The sequence below is a fragment of the Trachurus trachurus genome (assembly GCF_905171665.1).
Source record: "Trachurus trachurus genome assembly, chromosome: 6".
NCBI lineage: Eukaryota > Metazoa > Chordata > Actinopteri > Carangiformes > Carangidae > Trachurus > Trachurus trachurus.
Genome location: NC_139897.1, coordinates 26,515,488 through 26,534,108, shown reverse-complemented (window position 1 = coordinate 26,534,108; position 18,621 = coordinate 26,515,488). Strand labels below are relative to the sequence as shown.

The 18,621-nt window shown below is 42.0% G+C and overlaps 1 protein-coding gene across 1 annotated transcript in view; it reads left to right on the top strand.

Moving 5' to 3' along the window:
- LOC310986846 (polypeptide N-acetylgalactosaminyltransferase 18-like) overlaps positions 1-17,828 on the top strand; it is a 166,956-nt gene extending 149,128 nt beyond the window's left edge. The window contains exon 11 of the mRNA XM_083972940.1: positions 16,896-17,828. Within this exon, the coding sequence (XP_083829066.1) occupies positions 16,896-17,042 (147 nt within the window). The 3' untranslated portion in view covers positions 17,043-17,828. The remainder of the gene's footprint in view (positions 1-16,895) is intronic.
- The last annotated feature ends 793 nt before the right edge of the window (positions 17,829-18,621 follow it).

Here is an 18,621-nt window from a genome sequence, read left to right as displayed (position 1 = left end):
TATTAAAAGTGAACAGCTGAGACTCAGGACGCGGAGCGGCGGCGGTATCAGATATTTCCATAGACTAGTGTAGGATATAAAAAGAGGGAAGGGATATTTCATGCTAACGAGGCCACAGGTCGTCTGTGCAGCTCATAAGCCTACGGTTTGTTGCTAGGCGACATCTAGTGGCCATAGTTATTATGACAGGAGAAAAGAAAGAAGTCTGGAGATGTAGTATGAAGAGAGGGAGGAGGTTGTGGTGGGTGGATGTGTCAAGGAAATACAGGATAGTCATAGCAGTAGGTTTGTTACCTTTAATTGTTGGTGCAAGCTATTTTCAGAACGGCGGAGCAGAGCCGTGAGCTGCTCAGAGCTACGCTACGGAGGCTCATGGGATTTCTCGGTTTCCCTCATCTAACTCACGATCCAACAACTCCAAAACGCTCTGGTGGACAAGTAGTGACCTGCACATTCACCACGCTATGACATAATAACAGAACGTTACCAGACAGAGTTGTTTTAGAGGGAAATACAGAGACTGCTTGCTGAAAAACTGCACCTGAAGGCAACGCGCATCAGCGGTTTTGCATGAATTTCCCTCTAAAACAACTCTGTCTGGTAACGTTGTGTTATTATCTCATAGCGTGGTGAATGTGCAGGTCACAACTTGTCCACCAGAGCGTTTTGGAGTTGTTGGATTGTGTATTTGATGAGTTAGATGAGGGAAACGAAGAAATCCCATGAGCCTCCGCAGCGTAGCTCTGAGCAGCTCGCCACTCTGCTCTGCCGTTCTAAAAATAGCTTGCACCGGCAATTAAAGGTAACGAACCTACTGCTATGACTATAGGGATTAGCCAAAATGTTGAACTATCTCTTTAAATAAACATTGAGTATTTTGTTATTGTAAACCTAACACTGAAGGTCGGGCACGCTGCCACCAGTACACACGTATCTATTACAGATTAACCCTTGCATTGACTAGATGTTCGCTGTAATTGTTCTTTTTCAATTAAAAAGGTGATTTTCAATTTCAATTTTAAAGAAATAGTTTTAAACATTGAGTAAAAGCAGCGGAGACTGTGATGATCAGAGGGCTGCTGCCATTGTTTGCCTACAGGAGGTAAGGTGGTGCAAACACTAATCAATATGTGGATCGATAAAGTGTAAAAAAGAACCCGATTCCAGTCAAAATCTGACTTACTGTTTGTGTAGCCTATTGGACTCATGAATTTCTGATCTGTAGCACAGGAGAAGTTAGTGTGGGAAGAGCGTTAAAGAGAGTGGGCTGAGGAGCCGGCACACAGCTCCACGGCTCTGTGTGTGTGTGTGTGTGTGTGTGTGTGTGTGTGTGTGTGTGTGTGTGTGTGTGTGTGTGTGTGTGTGTGTGTGTGTGTGTGTGTGTGTGTGTGTGTGTGTGTGTGTGTGTGTGTGTGTGTGTGTGCAGGAATAAATAGATGGAGGAGGCAGGAAGGAAGAAACTCACAGGTAAATAAACAGTAGACAAAGATGAAAGTGTAGAGATGCAGGCTGAAGGAAGAAAGGGATGACAGCCAGAGAAAGGCAGAGCGAGAGAATGAGAGGGGTGAAACGAACAAGAGGAGAGACGGAGGGAGGGATGAGGGAGGGAGGCAGCGTTTCCTGTGAAGTGGGCAGTCAGTATTTGTGAATTATTGATAAGTAGATCTTTTACAATATTGAACTGAGCTTGACCCTGGAGGGGCGGCCATCAATAGACAGAAAGAAAGAGAGGGAGAGAGAGTAAAAGAAAAAAATATGCCTCACAAAAGTCTGCCCAGGAGCGACAAAGTTGAATTCTGCAGTAAATTCGAATTTTCTTACATCAGCTTTTTGTTTTATTGGTTGTTTTTTTTATGATTTGTGGCTTCATGGACGTGTCTGATTGTGTAAACGCTGAGCCACCGCTCATTAGATTCACCAGAGGTCGCACGACAGAAGTCAGAGGCTCTTGTTCAGACCTGGTAAACAGCAGGGGGTCAAGAAGTAGCGCTTGTAATTCATGATTCATGTTGTTTTTTTCACCACTGGTGCAGTAGTCGAGGCTGATGACAGCCAATCACAGGGAGGAACCGCAGGCGTCGTCGTTACCAGAGGTCTCCATGTCGCTCATTCTGACTCTCATCCACACAATGATACGGAGATAAAACACTTGTCTGGATGCAGATATTTTTGTTTTTTAAACGCAGTTTTATCATGAAAATGTAGATGTGATGGATGTAGCCTGAAACTACGAAGGAGTATTATGGCCAGCCAAAAAAAATTAAAGATCCGGCACAAGAAAAGGAAAAAAAAAGGCCAGGCAAAAAAGAAAAAGTCAGGAAAAAAAGAGAGAAAAAAGCCAGGTAAAAAAAAAGTCAGGCAAAAAAAAAGAAAATGTCAGGCGGAAAGAAAAAAACTGCAAAGGCTTGACCACATACCACAACCAACTTAACAGCTCATTGACAGCAGCCCTACGTCTTTGGAGTGTGAAGGTGATTTTCTTTTCTTGATCAGAGTTACCTTATTGTATCTTGTGATACATGATTTCATTTTGTACGAATGCGGCCACCTCCTCCAAGTTTGTGTGGTTTATCCTCCTCAACAAACCAAGTTTCCGACACAGTCTCTTCAACGTCCTTATACTTATGTTATGACCACACCGTGTTTATGAGCCAAAAGAGAGAGAACCTCTTTATTACTGAAGCCAATTCTTCTTCTTACAGCTTAATCAAGGCATCTGTAGAGGCAGCCATGGCCACCGACTATAGTAGTTTGATATTTTCTCAAATTATTATTTTTATTCCTGGCCCTTTTTTTTTTTGCCGGATTTTTTTTTTTTTCTCCTGCTGGATTTTCTTTTTGAATTTTTGAATTTTTGCCGGATTTTTTTTTTCTTCTTCTTGTGCTGGATTTTTTTCGGCTAGCTTTTTTTTTGGTATAGGATTTTTTTTTTTCCTTCTGCTGGATTTTTTTTTTTTTTTTTTTTTTTGGCTAGTTTTTTTTTTTGGCTGGATTTTTTTTTTTTTCTTGTGCTGGATTATTTATTTATTTATTAATTTTTTGGGTTGGCCCTAATACTCCTTCATAAAACAGGGTCTGAAGCATTTCCAAAAAACTCTGAGGTGCAAGTAGTATGGATGGAGGGTGAAAACGTTGCAAAAGAGATGCATTTTAAAACTAAAATAGTGTGAACGCAGCCTGAGACCACAGTGGGAGGTGGTCTGCACCATATGTAGCCACACTCGTTTTGCAGCATGAACACAAATGCAGACGAATCCAGACCACATTGAAGGGACCACCTGCTCTGCTGACGTCTTCATCAATCTCATTAGTCCCAACGTTTTTACATAATGAACTGAAAATATTTTATTATTTCGAGTGGCTAAAGCTCTTATTTAAATGTAGAGCTGTGCATAGCGAATTGATTACATCAGCCGCTCTGTGCCTCGCTGCCTTTCTCTGCTTCTTTCATTCACAAGCACATTACCGACAGAACCACTAAAAGCAACAATGTACCTGTTTATTTGCATTTAAATCGGGTAAATGAGATCCAATCAACGCGATCAATTTAGACGCATATGGAGATGCATTTTAATGCAGGTTTGAACAGAAATACATCAAATCTAATGCAGATGTCCTTCGTGTACTCGTGCATTTATAGTGCAGCATGGATGATTTCCACATCTCTCAATCTATAAAGGATCTTGGTGAAACTTCACTAATGTTGATTTTTATCTGTTACGTGTAGTAGCTTCAGGACGTGGATGTGAGGAAAGTGAACGCTGCACCTCATCTTTTCTTCACACAATGCAAACACAGCTGTGGCTTAAGTCAATACCGATTTAGGAACTTTTTAATTTGAAGTCTGTGTCTGAGTTTACTGTCAAACTGGGGTTACTGATATATCTATAGACTCACTGCAAATAATACTTTCTGCTTGTTTAGTGTAGCAGGGGGGGAAAAAACGATCTGGGTTTAAATATTTAGAAAGTACACAACTGTTTTGACAGCTGCTGTTTTCAATCTTTGAAGTTGCATCCTCAGCAGGATAAACCTCTTATTTCCAGCCTCAGGATTTCTCAAAGTTTGCCATTTACCTTTCGTAAGAAGATGTTTTACAGCGCTGTGTTTCCCCCAGAGCAGTTCAACACAGCGCAGAGAGAACAGGAGCATTACCTACATACACAATGTCTTTAAAGTTTTATATTTTAAAAAATGTATATGGGGGGAATATTTATTGTAGGTTGGAGAGGAGCGATGGTTACCTGTAGTACCAGGGAGCAGGAATACGGTAATTAAAGTGAGACGACTGTGTGTCCCTTTCTGTCTATAGTACAGTAGGTGTTTGTTTTTGTTTTTTTGTCTTTTTGGTGATTGTTGGCAGCAGGACAGACAGAGGGGGCAGAGGACTTCTGAGGTTAAAGGTCAAGGTGTGGGGCAAAGACATAAAACAAGACAAAAATACAACTGATGTGTGTGTGGGAGTCAAGTTCTGTCTGTATATAAGTTCAGTTGCTCGGTTATGGAGGGTTGGTGGTGCTGGGGGGTCTTCAGGCAGCTGCAGCATGAGTGTACAGTTTTCCAGAGAGATGCTTGATGTGGACTTTGAGTATTTCAGTGCTATAGCAGAAAGTCTTTGCCTTAAGGTGGATTAATGCTTCCTTAAAGGGGACAAATTATGGACATATCACTGTTTGAAGGCTCTTTAACATATATTTAGGTGTTTGTCTTGCCTTCTGGCCCCCAAAATATGAGAATTGACAAAAAAAATCTATAATTTTCAGGCTTCCGAGGTTGAAATCCATGTGGTTTCATGAGCTGTTCCCTCAGTTGTCATACAATGATGTCATTAGTTTTCAAATTTGCATAACCCCACCCCTACCTGCGAGTACAGGTACCAGTAGAAGGGGCGGGGCCTAGTGAGCAGTGGTTCATTTGCATTTAAAGGGACAGGCACTGAAACCAGCCGTTCTGAACTGGGCTGTTTTGAGTGGATGAAAAGAGCTGTGATGTTTGATCCTTGGGGTATTTGGACCGAAGCATGTCACAGACACGTCTTTAAGACACCTGGGAACTATTTTAATTTGTGGAAAAGGGGCAGAATATGTCTCCTTTAATGTATTGAAATAGATGTGTTTTAAACATTACAACCATCACTGACTACATGCTTCCATGTAGGCCTATATCGTTTATGTCAGGATGATAAACCAGCCAGTCTCTCTATTCCTGTCTCATCTCTGTCCAGCTGTTCTGTGGTCGTTTTCTAACCCTCTGCCCTGCTGTGGTAACATAATTTCTCACCAACTCTCACAGTTCCTCGTTCCTCCACCATTTTCCAAACTTTCTTCCTTCATTGTGTTTTCCTGCTCTGGTTTGACCAGCGGCTAATCTCCATGCTGCCCTCCGTGGTTTATGGTGATGTTGCTACATTTAGTCGGTATCTGTAAGTCAGCTTCAGGATATGTGCAGAAATAAAACCACACCACGTTTCTGGCAAAGAGCATTAATGAGCCTTTATTACTGCTGCAGGATGTGAGTCTGCTGGTTGTGTAGTTAATTGGCCAGCGGGGAGTCAGGCTGCATTTAACCTCTTGTGGGGTCGTTAACACTTTGAGAGTTGTTGACTCTCGTGGTCATCATGAGGGTCGTTAGGTCACATGAGTCATGGAGAGTGTTAAACTGCCTGGGGAGCGATAAGCGGTGTGGTAGATAGACCACCTCCTCTAATATACTGACGGTTCATCCAGTTGTTGTTGTTGTAATGTGTACACACTACCATGATGCCGTTTTGTGAAAGGGATAGTTCAACATTTTGGCAAATTGGCCCATTGTCATAATAGCTACTCATAGCAGTAGGTTTGTTACCTTTAATTGTCGGTGCAAGCAATTTTTAGAATGGCTGAGCGGAGCAGCAGGCTGCTCAGAGCTACGCTACGGAGGCTAATGGGATTTCTTGGTTTCCCTCATCAAACTCATCAAATACACAATCCAACAACTCCAAAACGCTCTGGTGGACAAGTTGTGACCTGCACATTCATCACGCTATGAGATAATAACAGAACGTTACCAGACAGAGTTGATTTAGAGGTAAATTCATGCAAAACCGCTGATGCGTGTTGCCTTCACGGACAGTTTTTCAGCAAGTAGTCTCTGTTTTTACCCTGTATTTACCTCGAAAACGGCTCTGTTTTGTAACGTTCTGTTATTATCTCATAGCGTGGTGAATGTGCAGGTCACAACTTGTCCACCAGAGCGTTTTGGAGTTGTTGAATTTTGTATTTGATGAGTTTGATGAGGGAAACCAAGAAATCCCATTAGCCTCCGTAGCGTAGCTCTGAGCAGCTCACGGCTCTGTTCCGCCGTTCTAAAAATAGCTTGCACCGACAATTAAAGGTAACAAACCTACTGCTATGACTAAAGCGATTATGGCAATGCCAAAATGTTGAACTATCCCTTTAATGGTACCATTTTGAACCATTTTTTTGATGCTCTCTCATCAGGAAATGACAGAATAATGCACCGCGCTGGAAGATGAACGATGACGGCACAAAATACACAGGAACTCATGACACAAGAAATCTTGTAACTAAAACCAGGACAAATGTTCTGTGATGTTTATGAACCCGGCTCGTCTGTCATGCTTGTTTGCTGCATAAATTGCATTTGCACAAGCGTTTCATGCTCGGTGCTCCAGTGATCTCGGTCCTTTGTCTTCCCACTGTGCTTTTTTTTTGCTTTTCACTCAGAACAGCCTCGGAGGTGAATGACTTGGTGATTGAGCATGTGGCTTGCCTGGCTGACTGACTGGCTGACTGGCTGTCTGACCAACTGATTAACTAGTGTTCCCGCCTTAATAGCAGGGAATCAATAGTGCGGCCCAACTCTGCACTCTGCAGAATGACAGACGGGCTGGCTGCTGAATTGAGGACAAGGTGTTGGAGAAATGCCAAATATTTGTACTTTGAGTGTGTGTATATCGTATGTGCATGTGTGTGTGTGTAAAGGAACTGTGGGAGCGAGAACCTGCAGGTGTGTGTGTTTGTGTGAGGTTTAATTCAGCCTGGGTTTACTCAGTCAGAGCCGAACACTGCAGGAGGTGGAGCACAGACTTTTAAGTACACTTAGAGGGAGTCACAGGAGAGGTCACACACTTGGTTTTCACTGCAGGAGCTAAGACATATCTCGGTGATTACTTTAATGGATCTTAAGTCTACTTCTACCATTACTACCAACCCATATATACAGCGAGAACCATCAGTGTACTGCACTTATGTGGCACCTTCCAAGCCATTCATTCACACAGCACATACAGAACCCCTATAACACACACACACACACTGCAATGATATATCTCGCCTTAGGTCCAGTATAATGACTTTCTCGTGCTATAACGTCCCATTAACAGACAGACTGCTGATTCCTGCAGCAAAAACTAAAGGACCAGTGCATTTTTGTCGAAAGCGGCGAAGCACAGAGGAATAAAGGCTGTAAAGACAATCACCACAAAGGTTGTGTATACGATAACACAGCAGTAAACAGCTATTTTGCTATGTAAAGATATCAGCGAGCAATGGCGTCCTGAGCTACCGGCTCAAGTCCTGGTCGACTGGTGGATCATAAAAACATCCATAGAGCTGTTAAAGGGATACTTCACCCAAAATCAATAATTCACCGATAAAAAAAACGCATTTGGAGTTCCAGGGGGGGTCCGGCTGGCAACAGATTTTCATATAATGGCGGCGGATAGAGTTCACTTTTGAATTGTCCAAAACACACACTATGAAACATCCAAATACCTCCATACTGCTCGTCTGTACTGACCCAAGTGTCCTGAAGCCGCCACATGAAAAAAATCTTGCGTATTTGCTACTACTACAACGAGGCTAAAAACAGAGATCAAATTAATTTTTTCTGAATAACCTTTTCATGTTATAGCTTCAGGACACTTGGGTCAGTACAGACAAGCAGTATGGAGGTATCTGGATGTTTCATAGTGTGTGTTTTGGACGATTCAAAAGTGAGCACAATCCACCGCCATTATATGAAAATCCATCACCAGTCGGACCCCCCCCGGAACTCCAAAAGCGTTTTGATGACTCTGAAATTTCTCCAAACCCTTCCTTGGCATGACGGTGAGTAGAAAATTGGTAAATTATTGATTTTGGGTGAAGTATCCCTTTAAAACTCTGACCTTCTCCATCTTTACCATCTGGTGGATCATTAGATATATCAGTTTCTAACACAACATGGTTCAACACAACAGCGCCGACGTCTCTCCCTTTCCCACAGACGTCAAACCAGCTCTGTGAATACCTCTGCTGTCGACATATAAAAGCAGATGTCCTACGCAATTTGTGTTGTTACCTTTTATGTGAGGTGGGTAAAGGTGAAACATTCCTGGTTTGAACAGTCTGGACCAGGCAGAAGACGAGTGTTTCTGTTCCTGTTCTCAGTGTGTTTCTACGAAGGGGTTTCTTATCCCCGTTGTTGGCCGTCACTCCAGGGGGTCTTTGAAGATCTCACTTGTTCTGCGGTGAAGATCCAACCTGACAGACGGTCCCATCTGCTCCTTTAACCGACTTCCCCCCTACAGGGGAAAGGCGCTTTCACACAGCAAATTTAATCTAATTAGATTGATCACAAAAGATGACACACACCTTCAAGGATCTGTCAGACGAAGCTCGGCAGAGGAGGATGATTAATCGATGAGGGGGTGGCAGTGATCACCAGCTTTTCCTCCGCCGCTTTCCCAGGGGAAATCCTGGTGAAGAGTGATGAGTACCCCCCTGAAAAACTTGAAAATGTTTTTAGTGCCAACACAGTTTGTCATTCGAAGGTGTGCAGATATCAGACTTGCAGTAATACATGTTTAGGCCACATGGGGGCAACACAAAAAAAATGTAAGTCGTGTATCGTAGCAGGTTTGTTTGAGCTTTTGGGCAGAAACTGTGATGAAAGTGAACCAAAGTAATAAAGAAACTGACTTTGAAAACCATCCAGCTTCATCTATTTGAATATAAAATGATTGATTAGAGTAGCTTTAAAGGGATAGTTCAACATTTTGGCAAATTGGCCCTTTGCCATAATCGCTATAGTCATAGCAGTAGGTTCGTTACCTTTAATTGTCGGTGCAAGCTGTTTTTAGAACGGTGGAGCAGAGTCACGAGCTGCTCAGAGCTACGCTACGGAGGCTCATGGGATTTCTTGGTTTCCCTCATCAAACTCATCAAATACACAATCCAACAACTCCAAAACGCTCTGGTGGACAAGTTGTGACCTGCACATTCACCACGCTATGAGATAATAACAGAACGTTACCAGACAGAGTTGTTTTAGAGGTAAATTCATGCAAAACCGCTGATGCGCGTTGCCTTCAGGGACAGTTCTTCAGCAAGCAGTCTCTGTAGTTACCTCAAAAACAACTCTGTCCGGTAACGTTCTGTTATCTCATAGCGTGGTGAATGTGCAGGTCACAACTAACGACAATTGAAGGTAACAAACCTACTGCTATGACTATAGCGATTATGGCAATGGGCCAATTTGCCAAAATGTTGAACTATCCCTTTAAAATGATAAATGAGATTATTTCCATAGGGATTTGGAGGCACTTCACCTAACCTAGACATGAGTGTTATTGTGGCCTCTTAATTTCCACACAAAAAAGCCAATATCAGTGTAAGTGTTTGTTTTATCCTGGCATTAAACAGCCTTTTTCTCTAGAACGACATCACTACCATTGGCGGTGAATCTGTTTAATAACTAGAAAACCTGCTATCATCCACTCGTTAATGCTTTCCCAGGGTCTAACTCTTCTGAGGCCTATCACCTTCACCACTAATAAGGGTGATACTGTCATTTACCACTGAAGTTTCCAAATCAAATGAGCCCCTTGGTTCTGAAACAGTTGCCATCAGTAAAGTCAGAAGTGAAATTATTTGCCTGATTGTCTTTCAGAGAGCCCATTAACTAATGTGGAGTCCCAAGACAAAGACAAGGGGAGGACTCAAATGCTAAAACAATCATCAACACTAATGCGACCGACCGCAACACAATAATTAATGACAGATAACAAACAGACAAGCTCAATAGTTGAAAAAAGCCTAATTAGACAGACCTTTCCAAATAGGTCTGAAAAGATAATGTGCTTGTTGATTAGGTTCACATGAAAGCTCTTTTCATAAAGACGTATAATCTGTGTGAAGGGGGTTCAGCCGGTGGATCATTAGAAGTCAAAAAGGATTTAACATAGCGGGGAGTATTTCTCTTATTAGCCAGGGATCAATGTCAGTGCAGGTTAACAGCTGTAATTCCAATATGTGAATCCCTCACTCTCCGCTGCTTCTTTTAAACACTGAAATCAGAAAGGAAGGCTGCTCATTACACCAGTGTTACTCATTTATTACTTATAAGACTAAACCCTAACAGCCCCTAACCCTTCAAATCACATGCATGCAGGCTGATGCTCTGGAATCAGATATGCAATTTTTTTTTTCCAATCAGCAAATCGTGTGGCAGAAGCTTCAGTTAACATTCACATCAAATATTAAGATATTCACATTTTTGACAAGAGTATTTTAGCAGAAGCTGTTGCTCTCCTGGGGCTTTCACACACACACTACAGTCTCAAGAGTTTCTACTCGAGATTGGTGCCAAATAACAACAAAACAAAATGATGTAGAGAGGTGAAAGCATCTCAGAAACAACACAAGAGCAACAGCAAAAACAAAACTGGACTGTTGTTGAGTGTTGGGTCCCCTATTTATAAGCAGTTTCTGCTTCCTTGGGGTTCCCTTTCATGTACATCTGTCGTAATTGTAAATCTGTAATATATTCTCTCTTGCAAAGTACATGAATAAAAATATCTGAATCTGAATCTGAATCTGACGGAGGAAGAGTGGAAAACCTAGCGAGACAGCAGACGGTCCGGTCAGCAGCATAAATCCATGGAGCCAACCTGCCTTGTGTCACCAGTTGGTGGAGGAGGAGGGGTGGGTGGGGGGTTTCCTTATTACCAATCAATCACGGTCTGGATGCCATGTTGTTGTTGCTGACCATCCACTAATGACCACATCTTCTAATGCATACCCTCCAGTGTTGATGATCTCCATGGTTACTGAGCAAAACAGGTTTGTCCAACTGAAATTGTAGCTACTAAATTGAAAATCTCAGACTTAGACATCCACATAATGCAGCTGGGAGTTCAGTCGGCGCACATCCAGCCTGAGCTTTGACTCGGAGGTCAAACTAAATGCGTAAGAGAAAAAGAAGCTGGTAAACCCCCCCCCAAAAAAACATAGCAAAAGCATGCGTTTCCAGGCAATTAGCCAACTTGTTTGTCGACAGTTTGGTCCAGGACGTGATAGGTCAACCTAAAAAAAAGCTGACCACCACCTATCCTAGTGGAGTTGGACACACTTCGGTCAATAAATCGATTTCTCCTCCCCGTGCTTGTGGACTGGGACAAGGACAGTCGTCCAATTAAAAGTCCTATGTAGTCGACCTGTAACCGCAGATTGACTTTACTCTACACATGTAAACATACTGAGTGAGTTCAATGGACTTCAGCGGCCTCTTCAGTCGTTATATCTGAATCCAGGAGAGCGTCTTTGGGACGAGGTGTAGAACAGGAGACGTGTGAAGCATCGGTGATGTGATGCAGTAACGTCAACACGGAGCTGAGCGTCTGTTCTGAGAGCGAGAATGGAAGAAGTCACACACATGTCATATATCATGTGTCATGTGTGAGTGTGACACACCAGACATGTCACAATCGTAGACATGTAGACAAGGATTGATGTGGTAAAGACGGAGACTAAACGGAGTAAACAAGGCTTCTTACCAGGCAGGTGAGTAGAAAAGCAGGAGCAGACAACAAGACACTCGAGGGAACGTAACCGAGCAGCACAGACGCTGACAAGCTGACAAGCTGACAAAGAGCTGGTTTGAATGATGAAAGGCTGATTGGGCGACACGGAGCAGGTGGAAAACACTTGATCAACTCAACTTTTTTTACCCTTGTTGGACTACGGAGACCTGCTTTTTATGAACGCACCTGATCAGTTTTTAAAGAAACTGGATACTGTATATCCCTGTGCTTTGCATTTTATTAGTGGTTGCAGCTATCGTGTACATCAGTGGTTCCCAACCTTTTTCTTAAGGGACCCATATTTTTAACATTGAAAACTTTGGTGACACCCCCCCCCCCCCCCCCCCCGATATAAAATAAAATAAAATAAGGAACATCATAACTTCTTTTACATGAAATACTTTATTATATTTCAGTAATTTAATAACAGCATGGAACAAACAATCAGGAGAACCTGTGTATGATTACAACATATTGCTTCAGAACTTGTACTTTTAAAAACATAATTGTGTTTTTAAAAGTACATGTTCTGAAGAATATGTTGTAATTTTACACAGGTTTTTTCTCATTGTTCCATGCTGTTTTTCAAATTCATTGTGACTGATATTGCCCTGCTGTATGTTATGTATTTAATGTTTTAAAACTGTTGATATTCAATCATCCATTGATATAGGCCTATAATTTATTTGTTTATCTATTTAAATACACAAATAAATGTTTAATGTGGCCCTTGAATTTAGTTGATTTTGTCACATGTGAATTAAATGCTTAGCCTACTCATTTATTTAACATTTTAATTACATTAAAATTATCAAACCCCTTAAAATCAAGAGGGCTTCGCGACCCCCCCTGGATCTTTGGCGCCCCCCAGGTTGGGAACCACTGGTGTACATCACTGTTCCTTATATGCCGTCGCACATTGTCTGTCTTTGTATGTCCGTAGTCTCTCTCATTGGCTGACTTTTATTTATAAATCTATTCTTGGACTTTTGCCTACATATTTGTGTGTACACATGTGTAGAAACCACAGCCGATATGGCCTGCGTTCTCAGTCAGGACATTATACGGATGCAGGTTCCCGAGAGTGAGAACGGACCTGGACAAAAAGGCTTTTAAATTTTCAGCCCCGTCGACCTGGAACGATGTGCAGAAGGACTTGAAACTGACACATCTTGTAACTCTGGGGGAATTCAGGTCAATTATAATAGACAGAGAATTAAGCTCAATCGGATCGTGTGATTGCATTGTTTAATCATGTTTTCCTGAAATGTGTGATTGTATTTTATTTGAGTCTTGTGTGATGTGCAACTGAGCTGTTTGTGTGCTGCCGTCTTGGCCAGGTCACTCTTGGAAAAGAGGTTTTAAATCTCAATGAGTTTTTTTACCTGGTTAAATAAAGGATATTGCATGGGCTGACGAGAAGTGGGGAACAGGTGTGTGGATGGGCGGGGCCACGGAGGTCAGCAGGAAGCAGTCTGGAGACATCTGCTGGGTTCAGGTAGGTTTAGGCAGATGGGGGTAGAGACATGGCCCCGGAGCAGAGGAAATGGCCGAGAGGAGGGGGTCGGAGAGGGTTGGAGAGAGGGGGGCATAGAGGAGCAGATTCGTGACAGGACAGCCAATGTGGACAGAAGTGCTCTATGCAGAGGCAGCTGTGCACACAAGACAAGCAAGCTGGGAGAATTGATTTACCTTCAGTGGGCTGCGAGCTTCAAAGAGACTGTGACGACGCTGCTGTTGTTGTTGTACATGGGTTTGTTCTTCCACGTCGTACCGGCTGTGTAGTGAACAACGGCGTTTTCAGAGTTACCAACGAGGTTTAATGCAGTTCTCCACACAACAGGCTTTTACCAATCATCCTTCCTCTGTGTGTGTATGTGTGTGTGTGTTGCAGTGGAAGATGTAAAGTGGATTGATTGTGAAACTAAACAGCCTTCCTAAAGCACATATTGAGCTTGACACAAATAACTTTAGTCTTCCTTTTCCAGCGCTCAAGCTCATTAGAACATAATACCGTTCTTTCCATAAAACTAAGGATCTAGTTTAGGTTCCAGCTCTTTGTTCAATAAAAACTAAAACACAGAGGGAGGCAGAGAGAGAGAGAGATCAGCAGTGTTGCCAAAAGATTGAAATCCCAATGAATGAAACGGTGCATTCGGAAAGTATTCACACCAATTCGCTCATTTCACATTTTGCCCGATTTTTAAAATTGTTCAATTGTTGATCGTTTTCTCAGCAGTGATTGCAGCTTTAAGGGCCTGAGCCTCGAGCTTTGGCTGTCGGAGTTTCTCCTATTCTTCTCTGGACAGACATTTCATTCTCAAGGCACGACAGAGATGTTCAACTGGATTCAATTCAAGACATTTGACTGGTACCCTAATCAGATGTGACATATATTTATAACCCATAAAAGAATGAGACATTGTATAAATAGTAAAACGAGACTAATATCTCTTGACATTTGCAAAAGCATGAGCTAGCATGGATCGTGATCCATCAACACAATCCTTCCTGTCCCTTTCCAATCTTGTCATTGATCGATCAGACTTGCCCCCTCCATCGACTCTTTTAAATCCAGGCTAAAAACTCACCTTTTTACCTTAGCTTTTAAGTCCTCTTGATCTTTGTTTTACTGTTTTGATCTTTTTGTTGGTTGCTGCTTTTGTTCTGTCTATCACTTAAATTTTTGTATTATCCCTTTATTTTAACTGTACAGCACTTTGGTCAACTTCGGTTGTTTTTAAATGTGCTCTATGAATAAAATAGATAGATAGATAGATAGATAGATAGATAGATAGATAGATAGATAGATAGATAGATAGATAGATAGATAGATAGATAGATAGATAGATAGATAGATAGATAGATTTGAATCTCATCCCATTGAATCCAGTTACCCACAGAATTCCCCCGAAATGTTGTCAGCCTCTAGTCCCAAAGCCACTCCTGTGTCATTTTCCTCGTGAAATTTGGGCTCAGTTGGGAGTTATGGATATTTTTTTCCATTCATCTTTCCATCAACTCCTGATCATTCTCCCCACTTCCGCTGCTGAAAAAAAAAGACTCTTACAATTTTGATGCTGCCATCACCATTGGGATCATGTTGAAGTGGGAGATGAGTGGTTCTTGGGTTCCTCCAGACATCATGGTTGGAATTGCTTTCATCAGACAAGACAATCTTTCTCACAGTCTCAGACTTCTTAAAGGGATAGTTCACCCTAGAATGATATTTCGCTCATTATCTACTCACCCTCATGTTGACTAAGGGCTGGAAGAATTTTCAGAGTCCACCGTCCCTTCTCTGAGTTACAGGGGGTCTTGGCGTAGCAGTGCATTTCAATGCATCCAAATCCCGCGTGATTCGCAGTAACCGCACTGACGCCGGCGCAAATCACGCGAGATTTGGACGGACCAGGAAGAGGAGCTTCGAGAAGCTTCCGCTACAAACAAGCTTAAAATATAGACTTATTTAATTTTTTTCGGGACAATTACGCAATTTGGGGCTTCAGCACAAGACGGGCATTACATACGAGCATCATGGAGGTATTTGGATGTTTTTTTGTGTGTGTTTTTTTACGAAGAGCTCTGGTGTCCCTTTGCAACCGTTGCATTGAAATGCACTGCTACGCCAAGACCCCCTGTAACTCAGAGAAGGGACGGTGGACTCTGAAAATTCTTCCAGCCCTTAGTCAACATGAGGGTGAGTAGATAATGAGTGAAATACCATTCTAGGGTGAACTATCCCTTTAATGGTTTTCACTAAAGGAGAAGCTTCTGTCTGGCCGGACGGGTGGAGGTCTCCAGTGATGGTTGACAGGGTTACGGTTTAGTTGGGTTGGTTTTATTGGTTAGTTGCTTTGTTTGGTTCAAGCAAGACTTGTATAAAGAGAGGTCTTCTTTGTGATAATTGCTCAATTGGATTGGATTTACAACTGTTAACCTCCACTGACAGTGATCAATGGATCTCTGGAGCTCAGCCAGTAGCATCACCAGGTCTTCTCTCTATTAAGAGTTTGGTCAGACGGGCTGTTCCACTATTTTCTTGCAGCCTTCCTCGTGGTTTGGTCAAAATTCTCTATGCATTGTCAGCTGTGCTATCTTATATAGACACGTTTATGCCTTTCCCAATCATGTCCAGTCATCTGAATTCACCACTGGTGGTTGTTTGCGTCTGACTTCTTCTGGTTGAAAGTCAATTGCACCTCTGATCCAATAACTTCAACCACTAGAAAATGTTTTTAGCCACTGAGAAGCTCATTTGTCTCATTATATCCACTCCTTATTCACTTCCCACTCTTCTTTTGTATAAATACCTTATATAAGGCACTTATATCTGTAACCCTCATGGCCCCAACAGGTATTAAGGCATTAAGAGCTTCTACTGGTGGATTTTTCATATTATTATCTGTACAGTACATGTGGGTGTGAATACATTGGCTCAAAACACATTTTCTCGTGTTTAGCTGCTATTTGCACTCAACTTCTCTCTCATTGTCTCTTTTGATAAAATAGCCATGGTATGTCAGATTTTTTTTTTTTTTAAAGAAAAAAAAAAAGGATTTGCCGCAGCAGATGCAGCACAAAGTCCTGTCCATCAACATTGTTTGAGCAGAACTGTGCCTGGTCACCAAACATTGTATATTTAACAGAATCAGAGCTGTAGTTGTCCTTATATAACAGGTAAAATAAAACTATCATAGAAAAAAGTCATTTTAATGATTGTGTTTGCCCACACAGTAAATGAGCAAATGTCTGATCTGGCAAAATAATTGAAAATACCTGTCTGGGTGTAAAATGAATGTGCAGAAGCTTTAACAGAGCAAAAACTCAAGATATTTACTGTTTGGTGTTTTATATTATTTGGTATTTTTCTTCTGTGTAAGCATCTTTGAGTATCCTGAAAAGTGCTCTATAAATAAAACATTATTTCAGTGGCCTCCTCCTTCAAAGTCCTCCACTTGAATCTCCATAATATCAAAACCTGTTGCATATCAACATTGTTTGGTTTTACTGCGTCCCTTAATTTCTCTTATTTTCTCCTCTCCTGTAGGGCGGCTCCATCCAGAACATAGACTCTCTGCGCTGCCTGGAGCTGGTGGAGAACAAACAGTCAGAGTTCAGTTTCCAGCTGGTCATTCAGGACTGCACCAATCAGAAATGGACCATCACTAACATACTGACTGTCCTGCCACAGTGAACACACACGGACGCCGCGTGGCTGCTGGAACAACTGTGAACTGTGATGTGATGGACTAATTTTTAGTAAGCGTGGAAGATCGGGCGAGGAGCTCCACCGCTTCAAACCAAAAAACACCAAACTGACCCAGATCTGAGGCCGACGGTCACAGAGCTCTGATGCACATAAAAAGAATTAGAGTCCAGTTAGACATGGACTAACATGCTGACCGAAGCAGTGAAGTTAAGTGTCCAAGGTATCGGCTTCGATGCTGGATGTGTTTTTAATGAATTAGACACCGAACATCAGTAACCTAACAACCGTTTTATACCAACGGCCTGAGAGAAAAGACGCAATGACAAGGAACAAGGGCTCTTGAAACTATCCACTCTGCAATCAAAATGAAAATTAAGGTCACTTGTTCCACAGGACAGAGCTCAGAAACTGATGTGAGCCTTCTGCTTATTGCAGCAGCGGGCCGGTGATGTATTCCTGGCCTTCTGTTTGCAGTTTAAGATGAGGCCTGGACTTCCCTTAGTGTCATCACACAACAACCCCCCATAAGCTTGGTCTCAATATGTCTGTGTGCAGAAGGTGAGTAAGAGCACACGTTTCAGAAACATCAAACAGTTTTACGGTCCCACCTGGTTAATTTGTTACACAGATTATATACGGACAAGTTTTGAGTTATTATCGCTCCACAATACTTGATTCAGTCCAGTCATGTTTGGATGAAACACCGCCCACTTTCGTTCAACAAAAGCCGTTTTCAAAGGATAGAAAACTTTTGAGATAATTGATCTGTTGATGGTTTTAACTTAAACTATGGCTGGTTGCTTCTCATATACATTTTCTAAACCCTGCAGAACATCCAGAATACAAACATCTAAGCTAAGTTAGATGCTATTAGTTAAAGGATCAAAAACATTGCCGGCCGTCTGTACTGTGATGTGCTTTAGCGATTGACAAGCTGTTTCTTGGAAATCTGTACAAACTTGCAAATTCGAAAACACATACAGTACGTAGGCCTACATAACCGTTCACATACACTGAGCATGCATGAGCCGTCGTAAACAGGAAGTAGATTGTCTGCTCTGCAGTTGGTTAGTCGCAAAATGCAGAATTTAACTAAACAACAGCTGCACACAAAGGCAGTACAGTAATGTTTGTGTTTCATTATTCCTCTTGTATTCACCACTTGTAGTCAAGGCTGGTAAGACACAATCATGGAGCACAGCACAACCCCAGAGTTTTTAAACTAAATGTCCTAATATCTCAGTTTTTGTAGTAGTATGGACACCAGGTGTAAACATAGCAGAGGCGATGTATTTTAAAACCTAAATGTAGTCGTGTGGTTGGAGGTATCTTCTGTTATACGGAACTGGACGATGTTTCATCTCGACAGGGTTGGAAATACAATGGTTTAGATGCTGTAGATTTCCTCAGGATCACAAAAAAAGGGACAAAGTGTAATATTAAGTAGCCATGGAGTGATTTAAAGTGGCATTACAAGAGAAAGTCTATTCCTCCGAGGCTTCACGGTATGGGTTCTAATTAATTAGATGATCGGGGGCAGAGCTATTGGTCATGCTGGGAGGCG